General features: G+C 42.7%; 2 protein-coding genes across 15 annotated transcripts in view; both read right to left on the reverse strand.

Annotated features, from left to right (window-relative positions):
• LOC119166902 (calpain-B-like) overlaps positions 1-1,265 on the reverse strand; it is a 106,402-nt gene extending 105,137 nt beyond the window's left edge. The window contains exon 1 of one of the 2 annotated variants that reach the window (XM_075867579.1): positions 1,233-1,265. In XM_075867579.1, the coding sequence (XP_075723694.1) occupies positions 1,233-1,250 (18 nt within the window). In that variant the 5' untranslated portion in view covers positions 1,251-1,265. Of the gene's footprint in view, positions 1-7; positions 191-1,232 lie in introns of those variants that run through there. The other variant, XM_075867577.1, reaches the window with a different exon arrangement.
• Positions 1,266-2,982: 1,717 nt separating this feature from the next.
• The window catches only part of GCS2alpha (glucosidase 2 subunit alpha), a 61,407-nt gene continuing 47,716 nt past the window's right edge, over positions 2,983-16,673 (reverse strand). For all 13 annotated transcript variants that reach the window (XM_075867585.1, XM_075867584.1, XM_075867588.1 and 10 more), the window contains 7 exons: positions 14,131-14,380; positions 11,761-11,837; positions 9,335-9,409; positions 8,927-9,040; positions 8,041-8,153; positions 5,174-5,274; positions 2,983-3,669 (listed from right to left, as the gene is read on the reverse strand). In XM_075867585.1, coding sequence (XP_075723700.1) covers positions 3,557-3,669; positions 5,174-5,274; positions 8,041-8,153; positions 8,927-9,040; positions 9,335-9,409; positions 11,761-11,837; positions 14,131-14,380 — 843 coding nt within the window. In that variant the 3' untranslated portion in view covers positions 2,983-3,556. The remainder of the gene's footprint in view (positions 3,670-5,173; positions 5,275-8,040; positions 8,154-8,926; positions 9,041-9,334; positions 9,410-11,760; positions 11,838-14,130; positions 14,381-16,673) is intronic.

A 16,673-nucleotide genomic window follows, 5' to 3' on the forward strand; every position in this document is an offset into this window, starting at 1 on the left:
GACTTACTAGGTAAACGGGTAGGCGCCTTCCTTTCTTGCTCACGTATTCGTAAGGCATCCTGTAGCGCACCGCAGAGTCTCGGCATCAACACATCGCGCACCATCCAAGACGTCGAGCGGGGCTCGGCCGAGTCTCACCACTGACATGCGGCGGAGCCAACCTTCAGACGCGACGATGACCGCTGGCGGCAATAACATGCAAGGCGCTCATCGAAAGACTCACACACTCGCCGCGAGGCGCCGCTAGTGGCGCGCGCCAAAACGCTGCAACGAGCGCTGCCTGACACTCCGAAGATAGAGTGGTTGATATTGCACTATTAATTCTGGTGGAACGATATGTACCCAAAATATATGTCACAATGAATGTCATAAATTTAAATGTGCACGTGGCGCTGTTTTGTATCCACGGGTGCATTGCTGCGGCTTTTCCTTATTCTCCCACTTCTCTTCCGCGAGCTCGTGTGTGGTTACGAGGCGGGATTTCAAACAGGTCTTCGTGAATGTTCCATTATCAAAAGACTAGAAGAATGTGCAAAACAATGTACGGGAACGGGAGAGCACATTTCGTTTGACGCCTGGGCCGAATAAATACTGACACGCGGGATGTGTTTTGTTGGTTTCGTCTTTTAAGCAGGCAACATTTTGCCACAAGATCGTTTTGTTTGCATAGAAACACGTAACGGAATGTCTACAAGTATGAATAACCAACTGCGCTCATGATCCACCGGCAACCAACAACATTACAATCCGAACAGCGCTTAAGGGTGTCGCACCCGGTGCACTTCGATCCGAACTGGATTTCTCGATCGCAATCGGTTCATCTGCGAAACTTGAGAGAGGGAGCCAATCGCGGTCGAGGTAGCGGATCCCGATTACGCTAGGTCGCTTTTGAAAGTATACTGTTTCACGATACGCTATAAACTTTACTACAAGGCGTATTATACATATCGTCTGCTTCGAAACCACCAGAAACTCGCAAATCAACATCGAAACTGCTCCGTTGCACCGTACGTGTATAGTGTTTCACACCAAGCTGAATTTGACGAGGCGTATTAAAACTTTCCAACTGCTTCTAAACCACGAGAAATACCCAAAACCCAACACTACAAGATAAATTAAACTACTCCGTTGTACCAATAACGCTGCGAAGTAATGCTCCACTTGAACGTCAAACGAAACGTGCACTACGTACGTATACATCGGCCTAGAGAATAAAATGCTGGCATACGTACCCTCAAGTACTCGGGCATCCTTCCGGAGATTGACGCGGATCCGCTCTTCGTGTCGACAGCGCGGTCTTTCCGTCGAGCGTACTGGTCGTGCCCCTTCACAACGCGCGGTTACCGCGGCGTGCGCGCATGCGACGACACAAAACGGCATGCTCAGCTGACTCGGTGCGACGCACAGAAGCAGCGATGCGTGTGCCTTAGGAGAATTCGCCCGCTGACGGTGACCACACTTGCGTCTACAGTACACTGTACGTCTACGGAAGCACCTGGCAGCGGCCCGCTTGCTCAACAGCCGCCGTTGTTCTCTCCCAAGGTTGACAGATGGCGATGCGGTAAATAAACCGCTCTCGGCGCAGCGAAACACAATCGAGTCGACGCCCGCGGGCGCAAAGGCGTCGTAAATAACAGCGGCGCGTCCACCTGTGCCCTTACCTGTAGAGCGAAGCTACCAACCTACCGCTTCATCACTTGTGACCACCAACCACGGAGTGTAGTTGACGGAATGCACAGCAAACGATATGCCTGTGGCCGTATCGACGGCCGCCCAATTTTGCATCGGTCAACTGGGGATAGTTTTTTTCAGTTAAGCGAGACTCGATATCTTTCGATTTCTGCGCAGTGTGATAATCAAACACACAACAAACATTACATGGAACTATTCAAATACAAGCACTAACCATAGACGTTATCTGTGGATATTCACCATAGTGAGCTTAGACTTTATTCGCAAAAAAAAAAAAAAAAAAAAAAAGCAGTGCGCGTGTGCCACATAACCTAGCAATGTTGCTTATTGGGCGAGTTAGAACAATTCGATCATAGTGTAGTGCAGTGCAAAAAACAGACATTACATAACCCAACAAAGCCATAAAGGCCTAGGGGAAATTATTTGTACTCATTAACTGACATTTAGTAATTAGCACACAAATGGAAAGGAAGTAAATGAAAGAACCTGTCATTGTTAGTGAATGGACCAGCAAAATTTGCAAAGGTTTCAAGTTCAGCCACTTTTCTTTTGCTCACTAATTTCCTTTCAAGCTACAAATAATATACCTTATGGGTCCCTTGGTGTCAATCTGTTGTGCATAACTAAGAAGAAAAACAACCACTTGATCCACTCCCCACTTTTCGTGGCTTGTGTATGCATGCTGTGTGTGCTTCTCTGTGTGGCTCATTTGCCAATGACAAGCCATACAGAGACGCTCACAAATATTTGTGATATTTAAAGAGCATTTTAAGGCAATTTACCAGTAGCAAAATATTGCATGGCATTTTAATATTAAGCACTCTCTTAAATTTCAAAATGACAGTTACCTTAAAATAACAAGCCATGCAGAGTGCCACAACAGTTCTATATTATAAAACCAAGTCCTCGACTAAGCTGTTGTTTAACACAACAAAATGTTTCACTTCATACCATATTCTCAGAGACAATTGCATAACTAATTTAAGACTGCAGATTTTAAACGAAAACTTCATGCAAACTGTTTTATAGTGCAGCTTATTTCCACTGTTCTTTGCATGGCAGCAATAGCAGCAGCAATTACTGAGAAGAAAATATTGCTTCTGAAAGATGGTTTCGAGGCAATGAGTGTCATGCTATTTTACATACAGATTCAAGCACAACACTATATAAGTAGTGCCACATGTGTATTCACAAACTACTAAATAAGTGCAGATGACTTAAATGTTCTATTTTTTACTTCAGGTACTTATCGCAAGAAAAAGCTGTACCAACTATCAAAAGACCAGGAAAGCGATTGCAAAAAACATGTTTATTGAAATTTTAAAAACTAAGTTTCAAGACGCACAGCGTAAAGGCAGGAACCAGAACTCATGTCTACAAAAAAAAAGTTAAGAAAAAAGAAAAAAAAAAGGGCAGCCACAGCAATCTGGCCTCACACAGTGCAGTGCTGTAAAAAGCCACTCACAATACCAGTATACATATATATATGCATGTGTGTGTGCGTACATCATTCACTCTGCATTCGTCACCGAGAAACTAAAAGCCAGGTACTATAACCTAACTTCCTTGTAACATTTGTGGTTATTTACAATAGGGGCCAGTGTAAGTGTGTGTTCACAAAGTATAACCCCTTACCCGACTGGGTTTACCCTTTCTTAAAATACACGCGAAAAGGAATGGTGGCGTATAACGCTGAAATGTTGATCTTTCTTCTTTAAAAAATAACGTGAGGGACAAGTAAGCATGTTCACAGGGAGAGAAGGAAGAAAATGAAACTGCCGTTTCTTCAAAGACGAGGTGTTCCGCCAATGAGGAAAGTGTGGAGGGTGCTTCCACTGCACACCACACACGAGTGCTTTGAAGGCTAAGAAAGAATCTTGAGCGTCCACTTCTCGGCAATGTTGACTCCCGGCTTGCGCACCCTGAGAAGCTGCTCCTTCTCTTCATAAGTAAACTGCAGACGCTGAGTTCCTTTGCCTAGATAAAGAAAGGAATGCACATAGTTATGCTAAAGATAGGCTCAAAACAAGACACTGCACTTCAAAAACTTTTTTTTTGAGTCCCGATAGATTTTGACAATACTTGCAGAGTTAATGCAAATTCGCAAATGAGTTTTTTGGAATCTCACACAGTGGCTGAAGAGAGATGAAAGGGATAACATAAAACTGCCCAATCCCACCTGAAGCCACAAAAAGATACTGAATTTCTTCGCATATAATGCACCCCTGCATTTAACATGCACCCCCCTCTCCACTCTTAACACAAATTTTTCCGTTCTTGGTGCGGCTAGCGATTGGCAGCACAAAGGCAAATAGGTCGACTCGAAGCACATGAGACACAAGATTTTGCAAATGAGCTCTGCAGAATTTGACAAGGTGGCAGAATGTTACGAAAAGAATGATTGCTAACTACCCGATTGTAGGTGATTGTCAGCTACACAAGTAGGGTTGCCCCTCCATATGTCTCTAACAGCATGCTCACTAGGCTGAAAAAATAGTGTTCAACATGTGTAACAAATCCGTGTAACCAGGCTCGTTCTTAAATAATTCAAAAAAAATTTTTTGCTTCAACTGATTCGCGAGGCAATAAACTTAGATACTGAGGTCATTCGATCATTATTGAGAAAAGTCGTGCAGGACCCCTAGGCTGCTTGGTTTTTCTCATACTTTATTGATTTTGGTGAAACTTGAAAGTTTGTGTATATTTCTATGTTGACTTTAACCACGCCATTATTTCTTTGATGAATTTTGTGGTCTTTTGGATATTTAACATTCATGTAATTTATTGGGCGCAAGACTGTCTAGTGAACTGAGAAAGTAGCAAATGAGCATATCAGAATAACCTGGAATGACAACTGCATGCAACAGAAAAAAATATATGAAAACTTAAGATTATAGCACTAATGAGTTACTTGTTGTCAAGCTTGAACTTCAACCATTGGTGTTCAAACGTGATAGATTTTGTTCCGATGGGTTAAGAATGTCCATTCCTTTTTTTCTCACACACAGTTCTCACATCAGATTATTTCTGAAATGATGATTTACATTAAAGCTTTCTGAGAAAAAAAAATCATCCTAAAATGCACATGAAATGTTGGGTATTTACACAAAGTGCACATTACACTAGCAAAAGAACTCCTTTTTGTAATCAGTACACAAATAAACATAATCGCAAGTAGCATCAAAATTAATCTTTTTTTAAGTTGGAGTCTCCCCACTTAACGAGGAGATGTGAATGAAGAATGGCTTTAAAATTTCCCTCCCTGAAAATTATGCCAGTATGCAGTTTTCCAGCAGACGCCTTTTTGTAGCTGGTTCTGAAACACTGCGCAATGTACTCACACAGTACCATCAGCAACTACTTTTACTGCCATATCAAGTGCCAGCAAAGCATAATTTTTGTGCTCTCATGTTCCTTTTAGCAGAAAACCGCACACTGGAAACAGCCAAGATATGATAGAGTCATTAGAAAGGAGCCTTACTTGTAACGAGTTGAACATCAGAAGGTCGCGTGGGATAGCCAGCTATCACCACACGTTCTAGCCAACCCTTCGTCTTGAAGTTTCCTGGGCCCTCCAAGATTCTGCACAGGAATAGTTTCAGAACAATGAGCCGACAAAAGCTGCAAGATAACCCTATCAGTGCAAAATTACAACAGTATAATCTGGCCAACAATGCTGGTTTCACACTGTTGGACACACCCATTCTGTACACATCAGCTGTGTGCTGGCATACTGTATAAATATTTTTGCCAACCAGTCTAGGCAACGTATTTCCGATCCATTATTCTGCTCTGTATTTTCAGGATCGTTATACAAACATATTCGTACACTGGCCACGTGCTCAGATAGAAGAGATGTTACAGCATTTATAAGAACCCTAACAAGAAGTAATGAATCAATATATACTGATGAATTATGCATTGAGAGCTCTAATGTTGTTTACCCTGGGTTTATTACAAGAGTAGAAAATTAAGTATAAAAAAAATTCAGCAGCGAAACCTTCAGGCATGACATCATGGATTTCAAAGCATTTACCGTATTTACTCCTGTAATCCTCGCCCTCCCCCTCGACCAACAAAAATGCAATTTGTTTTTTTTTTTCGAGTAATTATCACACTCCCTAAAATTGCCGCAATAATGTCATCTGCTCGTTCCAGCCACTGATGATGATAGCGCACGCCATCTCCCAAGCATAGAGCGTACTATTATTGCACCGAGATTCAATCTAATCTAAGCCAAGCCAAAGTGGCAAGTGGGCGTCTTTAGTATGTTGTGTCCGTAATGTTGCTACGTTATGGAGCAATACAGAAGCTACACGGCTGCTTTCAAGTTAAACGTGATTGATCATGCACTAAACAATGGCAACAGTGACGATGATAGGCCCTTCGGAGTCGACGAGTTTTGTGTACGATACTGATGACAGCAGCTGAAAGCCACAAACGTGGTGGGCCTTCCGTGTGCCTAAGACTGGGATTGATGGTAAACTTTATTTTATCAGAAGGCAACAGCGGACGATTCTGTTAAATGGTTCTCAGCCCAATACTGACGTTCTACACTTACCTTTTGAGGGCTCCTGTTGAGTAAAGAACGCTACTGCTACGCCCGCAACGCCCACAAGCTTTGCGTATGATGTTCTAATTCTCGACTATTTGCTTGCACTTTGTGTCTCAAATAAATCTCGCCTTGTGTTGAACCACTGCTTTTATTGTTGAGGTAAGTTCTGATTAGTACTTCTCAAAGCTTGCTGTTAGCTGCTGGTTTGAAAATCCCGATTTGCGGCTACTTCGTTTTATTTTTCGCTCTGTACGTTTTCATGGAAAGTTTTCCCCGCGTTATTCTCGCACCTGTCAACTCTGGATCGATTTTCTGCCCCCCCCAAAAAAAGTGCGAGGATTATGCAAGTAAATACGGTATCGTATTTTGGTGCCGTGGGCTCAACAAAATTTCTTGAAACTTGATATCTTCAAGTCTATGGCTCTCTCAGAGAACAATGTACTTCATTTTTACCGATTGGGGGCTATGCAGTACTTAGTAGATGCAATCAAAATCTACGAATTTCTTTCTGCACTTGTTCTAACTTTAAAAGGTTTTCTTGCAGGAAGCATGACATTATCAGTAACAGGAAAGATTAGTTTACCGATACGAGAAAGATTGTTTTGATTTGCTCTTTGAAGAATGTATGAAGGAAAAGTGCAGCCAGCTTCATTTTGTCAAAGCCATCAAAACAGCAAAGATGACGCTATTGCCTTTCTATTTCTTTTTTTCTAAGTATTTATGCTTTGCAAGTTTTTAAAAACATTTCTGCGTTTCATCATTGCTCTGTGTTGGACACTGTGGGTACATCATCTCATTCCTGTGGCCCATTCCACCTCCCCAAGATGCGTATTACTATGACAGCTGTAATGCAAGCAGCGTTGCAAATGCTGCTGCTGACGTGCATAACATGCCCGCTGTTGCCGATGGCTGGTGAAGGGCCAACCAAGAAAAACTCCACTGTTAAAAATAAGCAGGCATAAGCAATCAAGAATTAAGCAGTAATAATCATATATGGCGTTTAACGTCCCAAAGCCAGCATAGTGGAGGGCTCCAGAAGTTTTTACCATCTGGTGTTCTTTAATGTGCCCCTAAATCTTAACCACACAAGCCTCAAGCATTTTCACCTGCATCAAAAGTGCAGCCACCGCAGCCGGGATTCCATTCCACGACCTGCGGGTCAGCAGCCGAGTGCCTTAGCCATTAGACCATCGCGGCGGGGTAAAAATTAAGCAGTATAACGCAATTCTACATACACAGAACGATGATAAATAAGGGTAAGCAAGTATATGAGGAAGGAAAAGAAAATGTTTATTTCTCAATTATGTGGCCAGCGGCTGTTTCACTAATGACCTACAGCTTCAAAAAAAAAAAAAAAAAATGAGATATTTAAGCTTGCGGCATTGCTGAACGGTACTCGCATCATTTACTTCTCTATAGCAATTTATAACGCTTTGTTCGGATACGCTATGTGTCAAAACATAACCATTAGATGAAATCTCTATTTTACAATAAATGTTGCATCAGGATTTCAGTTTCTGAAATCCTGATGCCAAACGCTCTTTAGATATGATCCACACATGTATGATATATGAGAAATGTGTTCTTCCAAGTGGCAGTTTTAAGTGACATTTTTTTTACCGTTTATCCTCACTAGTACACAGGCCACCACAACTTGGAATTGAACCCATGACCTTTTCCGCCAAGCCAGCAACAAAAACTTCAAGTCGCTGCAGCAGGCCAGTTCCAACAAGAACCAGGAAATTTTTCAAAAACTGTATGGCTTAAAAAAAGGAAGAGTTGCCGACACTCACTCTGATGTCAATGTGTTGTCTACAAACTTGAACTTCAGGTACAGCAGGTCTCCCTTCTTGTAATCGAAGGTTGCACCATCATCAATGTACAGCGTTCCCTCTGCAGGTTTGCCCTAAGAACACAAAATGTTTGCCTTTAAGAGACACCGAGTTCACAATGATTTGGTAATGCACAGACATCTGAATCTTTCATGTTTGGGAATATGCAACTACAGGTAAGGCTAATTAAAGAAACGGTAGCCAGGAGAACATAGAACTTGCAATGAAAAAATCTGTAAACTGAGATTGTGTGCTCATATCGATGAGTGGATTTGTTTTTCTCAAGGCTAGACCTGGTTTTATTGGCGCTAGTGTACAATCACAAGCAACACCGTTCAGGGATTTTTCATTATAGGTAAAGCTGCAAGACATAGTACAGGCAAATGTCGATAACCTTGGGGTAATAATAGTACCAAATGGCATGAACACGGTGGCCATCGCCGAAAAGGAAGTCCTTCACTTGCAATGTCCGAAGCAAAAGAGCATCACAAACTTTTTCTAAGTTATAAAAAAGTTAAGTCTAGCGGCAATAAAACAGCCAGTGTGCGCAACGAGCAAGCAAAATATTTGTCTTGTATTTTTTTTTTTCTGTCGCATGCGTGGTCGCGTAGAGGTACATTGGGCCACGGGGCGGTGTCCTTCTTTGCATGGTTTGCATGCTACAAACTGTTATAATCGATATGACGAAACAATGAATATAACGAAATGCAGCTCCTCTTCAACTTCGTTATGGCGGCGTTTGAGTGTACTTAAAAAAATATTCAATTCGATTCACACTTCAACATTCGAACTCGCTTTGCACCCAAAATTTTGCTATTTGCACAGCTCCAAATTTTATTTGACTTGCCTCTTTTGGAAGTGCCACTTGGAGTGTGTAAGGGTCGTCTTTCGTCAACGCAGAACACCGACGCATGCGCTCCTTCTTGGGGACGATGGTGCCACCTCTTTGGAATACGGGAATCTGGAAGGATGGCAATGCTCATTCCAATTCATCTACGATGCAGCTCAGCCCCACAATTTTTTTTTTTTTTTTGAAAATGCAATGTCAGAAATCAACTTCGATGGGAACGAGGCAAAAATATAGCAATATTCAAGCTTCTGCAATCATAAATATGAGCAATGTTTCAATAAAAGATAAATAAATATTACACAGCTGACACTTGACATCAATGTCATTTACAGTAGTGGACATACGAATTACAAAAAAAAGCTGAAAAATTTTACAAAAAAGTGAAGTACCAGGACGGTACCATACCTTGCTCAGAGTAACAGGGATGGAAACTGTACTCAGGCCATCGAACTTCTCCCAAGTTTCCACATCATACCAGACCTGGAAGAAAAACAACCAAGACCACATCAATAATGAATAAAAGCAGAAGTAACAATAAGCCACTGAACACTTTTAATTCATTGCATTGTATTCAACAAAGTATATCGCACACAGCTTCATACCAGGTCAAACTACATTTCTATTCCAGACTGTAACAATGAAGAAATGGCTGAGACCACTAGGTTTGCCACTGCAAGAAATCCCAATTTTCTGCAGCTTTTGACAATCCCTGATACTTGCGTATGATGTGGCCCTGCACTGAGACAGCGTGCCTGGTATTGCATAAGTGAAAGTACACTTGAAAGCTATTGCAAAAAGATACCACCTACAAACTACACCCACCCAGAGATTGGCCTCCTTTCAATAGAGGAACACTACAACACTGATTTGTATCAAGCATACTTTAAAGCCTGAAACATATGCAGCGTTTTTGCCAGCGTTCTCCCAGCGCCACTTCCCTCGGCGTTAACGCCGCCAGAGCAGAGAGGGTGGCAAACCATATGAGGAGCGCCAAGGCCAGTGTCAGCTTAGCGCCGCAGAATGTGTCAAAGAGAATGAACCTGAGACCTTGTAAGGCAGTGTGCAGTCTGCGTCAATGCAGCAACAAGAAATATTTTTGAAAATCGGCTTCATGTCTTATTTGTAGTTCTTAGGTGAGAAAAACAAATCACAGTAGTAACAAAAAGTTTTTTTTTGTTGTTCACCTTTACTCCAGCTGTTGAGAATAGGATGAATCAAACTCGCAATACACGATCCCTGATCTTGGAAGTAGTTGTGCGTCTTTGAGGCCACATATTCAGCCAATACACTCAGGCCTGCTAAACCTACCGATGGACTTGAGTATGGCGCTTGAAAACGGTTCAAAGAAATTCCGAGCACTTCCTGTCAAAACTTCTGAGGAACAAGCTAAGTCAAATACAAGCATCAGTTGATAATTTTCAGGTCACACAGAGCATGGCGACGACTTAATAGATCCGAGACAAGCGGCAGCCTTTTTGACAGCAGCAAATGATGCTGTTATGTAGAAAGTTGCTGGCTGCCATGCGCTGATTGATTCTGCATTTGTCAACTCGTTCCTGGAGTCGGCGCCAGCGCTGCAGATATCTGAATCATCCAGAATTGGACGTTTCGGCTACCGTCACCGGCAGCATCGACGCCGAGTGACGCCAGCGTACAAAGCGCCAGGAAAACGCCGGAAAAACGCTGCATATGTTTCGGGCTTTAACCTAGTACCACTAATAAAGTTTACATTTTTAGCAGCTTTTATGATTTACTCCAAACACAGGCTGCAAACCTTCACACACTTGTATAACCTTCGCACCCTAGACACATCTTGCTAGAGAAAAAGATTTTGAGATACCGAGGGAATAACATTTGTGTAGACTGCTAAAACACATTTCCATGCTCTTTGAGCCATGCAGACTGACCTATTACATACAAGCACTGCACAGACTTGAACATTCATGCCAGCCTTTTATTTTATTAGCACATACTACCTACCACAATGTGGTTCACAAAGGACAAACACTAGTTACAAGAAATACAGTAAACTCGCAGTAAATGGAACCTCTAGGGACAGAGAAAGTATGTTCCATTTAACAGGAGTTCCATTTACCGAAAGATCACCTGGGGTGCAGAACACAAGCATGAAACCAATTCGGCCAGAGGCAGTGGTTCCGTTTAAGCAGCAGTTCCATTTACTGAGAGTTTACTGTAATTGTAAAAACATTAGCACGCTGTGAAATACAATGTACATGGCGCAGCGACACGGTGGGTTAAGGTCTAATGAGGGTACCAGAATAAAACATGTTGGCGGGCTAGTTCGTTGATGACAGAGTGTGCGAGTGCGATGTGACGAGGATGTAGAAAGAAAACGGGTAGCGCCACCTCTAACAGAGATGAATGAAGGATTGTGTCTACTTCTTTCTATATCCTTTGGATGTTGCGCTGATTCAGTACAGTCGAACACTTTCATAAGAGACACTGATATAAGAGACAAATGGGTATAAGAGACCCCAGTGGGCCTACAGTAAAGTATGGGTTGATCAGAAAATGCATACGACGAACTCTGCTTATAAGAGACAGTTTATATAAAAGACAAAAATTGTTGCCCCTAGCATGCCTCTTATAAAGGGGATTAACTGTATCATATTACTGACGATAACTCAGCCTGCGATGAGTGAGCATTAGCCATACAGTTTCATTTAACATGTCTTCTTCACTTTTACCTCTCTTGCACAGTATAAGACAGCTTACCAGACTTTACTTTTGATGAGCTCCCTTACATTTTTATTTCCACTTTCCAGTTTCCTGCCTCTCTTCTCCCTCATAAACAGTTAAAGACTGCTTACCTCATGCTCGCCAGGAAAGTAGACGCTGACCCTGGTTGCCCCAGCCTCAGTAACGGGATGAACCAGCAGCGCATTTCCTAGAGACAATACCGCAGAACGTTATACGTCCAGAAAAGCACCAGAAATTCACAGAGCTGCCACAGATATGGACTCTGTATATATTCAACTTAAATTGAGGACAATGCAGCGAGTCATGGAAAGAAAAACGGTAAGAGTACATTAAAGCAACGGGAAGAGGGAAGAGTAGAACATAAAATAAAAGGTTGTTGAAGACAACTTAGTCGAAATCAAGAAACGAGAAATGGGCATGTAGTGCACAGGCAGGATAACCACTGACCATTACATGAGTACTGACCGAAATTCACAGTTGAAGGAGCCTGCAGGATCGATTCTTGTGAACGTGGACATCATCATCAGCCTGGCTACACCCACTTCAAGGGGAATGCCTCTCCCAAGTTCTGCCAACCAATTCAGTTATGTGCTTGCTGTTGCCATGTTACACCCACAAACTTTTTGATCTCATTTGCCCACCGAACTTTCTGTCATCCACTCACATCTTTGCCTTATTTTGAGATCCATTCAGTCATCCTTAATGACCACCAGTTATCCTGCCTACACGTCACGTGCACTACCCATTTCTTTTTTTTGATGTTGACTAACACCTTTGACACACAGGCAAAAGTAAAGTACATTATAGCAAACCACTTTTGTTGCTATGAAGGATCATTTCCAGAAAGAAGTTGCACAGATCACGTGCAGCACCAAACTAAGTTGTTCAGGTGCTTTGTGGCCTTTGATACTATTAGTTCTGGTTTCTCAAATAAATGCGAAAAAGAAAAAAGAAAACAAAGAAAAACAATAACAAACATCACCTCAACAGTGCATCTCAAGGGGTCGCGCACAATTACAAGAGCTCCAGAGGGGGTATGACAGCACCCAGGGAGCATTTTAAAACTGTGCACAATTCAAGTGTGTATTCTTTGTGCAGGAGAACAGCCAGAACGGAATCTGCTTCATCTCAATGAAACTTTGCTGGAAGAAGGATACTCCTCTGTCATATGTCACTTTGCATGTATGCCTTTCTGAAAGATGTCCCTTTACCTAATAGATGAGCGTGTTAAAGGTATAAGATGTCCCGATCACCCACTTGTTCCCAGCCCCTTGTGCTCTATTCTTGTACTTTAACGTTTTACCTATCATTCTATTTTGCGTGGCTTGCTGCGTCACAGTTAATTTAAGCTGAACCATGTTTGTAAGCCTCCAGGTTTCTGCTCTAGTGGTAAGAAAAGGTAAGATGCAGCTGTTATATACCTTCAACTTATACTAATTATTCCTGCTACACTATGCGACAAATTTTCTTGGCACTGAAGGGAAAGCTATGAGGATGGAGCTTCTGCGCACATAGCACTACGCGAAGTAGTCCACCTTGGCACGCGTCTTGTAACGCTGTGGAAAGTGACGAAAGCACACCATCGACATTTCATGTAGACGCAGACACCACTTAGCGTTTGAGGTACACATAAAAAGGTGAAACTTTCTTGTGTGTCCAGAAGTGAGAAGTCACAACAAATAAAATAAATATGAATATATTACTGGTGTTAGCTGCATCCTGTCTCAAAGAGCTTCACGTGGAAAATAAAAGAGGCACTTTTATATTTCACGCTGAAAACGCTGGTGATATTGTGAAACTACATTCAGTGGCAGAAAAATGTATGCGATTTGGCTCTGTAGCATTCACTTCAATGCCAAGAAAAGTTATGGCCGAGTATACCTACAGTAAAACCTCGTTAGAATGAAGCAGGATATAACAAACTAATGAATATAATGAAGCAATTGTAATTCCCCTTGAAAATGCCATAGACACTCATGTATTTAAAACCTCATTTCAACTAAGCTAGAACTTCCTCACAATGAATATAACGAACCATTCTTCGTTTGAAATGAGCATTTACTGATCATTTTGGTATACGTTAGTTCAATATTTTAGAGTGCGTGACGGTCTACGTCTCATTACAGCTGCGGTAATTCAAAACTCGCGCCTTGCGCTCCCCAGAAGCCGCCAGCGGCCTGTCAACATGCGTGTGGGAGTGAGTCTCCCTGTCTCCCCTTTCCTTAGGAACTAATCATCAACTCTGTGAGCGTGCGCATCAGTCGGCCTCCCTTATCCTGTAGAACTCGTCGACCCACCCACACATCTGACCTCCTTCTCTACTTCAGCTCCGCGCTGGGGTCTCGCACGCCGCCAAGACAGCAGGGATCATGAAGCGATTGTAATTCCCCTCGTTACAACTTGTTACACTCATTAAAACTCGTTACAACAAAGTTCGAACGAGTTTTGACTGTAGTCACAAAAGTGAAAACTGTACGCACCGACAAGATGTTCGTCATCAACTGCAAAGCCCGCCTTGTCCAGAGGAAACTCCATCCAGAGAGGCCGCATGGGAGGCACGCCGGAGCGCTCATTCTCAAAGAACAGGGTGTACCAGAGGGGCAGCAGGGCGTAGCGTTGGTACAATGCACCCCGCACTAGCTCCAGGGTTTCTGGCCCGAAGCTCCATGGTTCTCGTCGCTTGGTGTGAATGTGAGAGTGTGCACGGAAGAACGGCTGGTAGGCACCCGCCTTTAAAAAAAAATAATAATAAGGAGGAACAGTGGATCAATCTGGCAGAATTTTTGGCACTTTTTTTAAGCGCCTGCTCCATGGGCTGAGCAGTGAGTGATGAAACAAAAACTGTGAAGTGGTAGGTGTAGTTCTAAATTCTGTGCTAAATGTAGTTCCACCACCGTAAAACCTGAGGAAGCGAGTAGCATGCATAACCAGCAATTCTTGTTAGTACTGAGTTCCCACTGCTTCGTTAAACAAACCATCGAGGACATCAATGTTTCCGGTAAGCATGTAGAGTTTTCCGGGCACAAGTAGAATCTTGCGAGATTCACAAACTTTGTATACAACATGCGTGCTACTTTTTGTTGGGCTTTAACAACTTCCTGCAGAGGTATGTGTCCTCAGCAGCCTGCTCTATCAGGTTAGTTTTCCCTTGTAAAGATGTAGTGACGAATGCACTCTAGAACACCAGCGGGAGGAGCAATCATGCTTTTGGCAAGGCAGTAGTGCTACCTCATGCGCGGCACGGGAGTCAGGTGTATGCTTTCAAAAGGTGTTCAGCCATTTGAGAGAATTATTCACATTACAGCTTGGTTATTTCCATTTATGATACTTTGCACATCGTTTCATTTCAACCCCATTTTGAGCACTGCTAGCCCTGTTTGAGGCCTGTGTTGACCACTTGAATTTGAGGGTGATCAGGCCACCCAAGATCCACGGATATACGACAACCTGTGTTCCTGAAGTGCTGTGGGGGGGGGGGGGGGGACATGGCAATCGGAATGGTAAATTTGATCAAAATGTTCAATTTTTCAATTTATTTATTCTGCAATCCTGAGACCATGTTTTACATCATGGTGAAATATCAGGCCAAAATAAGTAGTAGAAGTTGAAAAAAAAACAACATTTTACTGGTGAGCTGTAGTCGAAATCTATGAGAAAATTAAAAGCTTCAGAAAAAGCAAATCTGCAAGCTTTCCCTTGGCTCTGTGCCACAATATTAGCATCATCGTAAAGAGGGCAGATCAGAGCTCAAAAGCTCCCTTCGAAGTCCCGTTTTCCCAACTATTAGCTCCAATATTTTTGAGCTCCATTTTCTCAGCTTTCATTTTTTTTTTGGGGGGGGGGGGGCAGTCATTGTCAATCATCTGTGTACCATTTCGGAACAAACGAAGATATTGCCATTCCATTTTTTGTACTTCGATCTTAAGACATAGGTAAGTGCTGCAAAGCTGTCTATATCTGTGTGCAAATCATACCAATTTCTATAATTTGCTTTTTATAAAAGTTGTTAGTAAGACAATATGCCAAAAACAATTCAAAAAATTTTTTTTGTGTGCTTACTTGAAAATTAAAATAAGCCAATGGCAATACGGCATAGAATCGTCCCTTGTAAGTATCCTTATACGAAAATTTTGATGCACTCATGTCTAATTGATTTTGGGGTGCCAGTAACAGTCTATCAAGTGTTGTAACTCAAGAAAATACATCAGATAGCTCACAACCGATTTCAGTTATGATATGAGCACAACAATTGACATCTGCACGCCAAATTTCATCACTTCATCTCGATGAATAAAAAAAAAAATACCGTAATTACTCGAATCTAACGCGCACCTTTTTTCCGGTTAAGCGAGCTCATAAATCGCATGCGCGTTAGAATCGAGTACGAACAAAAAAATTACGGTCAATCTATTGCCATCGCAAATCCAAAATGGCCGCCCCCTACGTGCGTCGGCATGGTGCGTCGGCTATTTCTGCCTATGTGTTCACCATGTGCGGCACTTCGTACGTGTGCTGAGGAGTTCGTCATCTAGTAGTGCATTAGCATCGACGACGTGGAAGGGCCGACTCCAAAAACTCGAATGCACCACGATGCCGCTTTTAAAAGAAAAGTCATCGCGTGTGCAGAAACGGACGGAAATCGGGCCGCATCGCGGTCGTTCCCGAAACGTGCGTGCGGGACCGGCGGAAACAAAAGCAGAAGATTGTCGACAGCAGAGCTTCACGCAAAGGCTTCAGTGAACCACAGCAGGGTCGGTTTCCACAAATTGAAGAGCTGCTCCGCGAGTATGTGCTTGAGGAGCGAGCGGCACAGCGGCCCATGACGACAGAACTGCTCCAAGTGCGGGCTATGCAATTAGCCTTAGAAAAAAGTCTAATGCGGAGCCTGTTTAAAGCGAGCAGGTGCTGGCTAATTAACTATATGAAGAGGAAAGGCTCTTCCCTCCGAAGGGGAACATGCATATGCGAAAACTTTTGCGGAGAAGTACGATGAAAAGCTTTACAGTTTTCAGAGGTTCGTCCT

The sequence above is a fragment of the Rhipicephalus microplus genome, chromosome 6 (assembly GCF_043290135.1).
Source record: "Rhipicephalus microplus isolate Deutch F79 chromosome 6, USDA_Rmic, whole genome shotgun sequence".
Classification (NCBI taxonomy): Eukaryota; Metazoa; Arthropoda; class Arachnida; order Ixodida; family Ixodidae; genus Rhipicephalus; species Rhipicephalus microplus.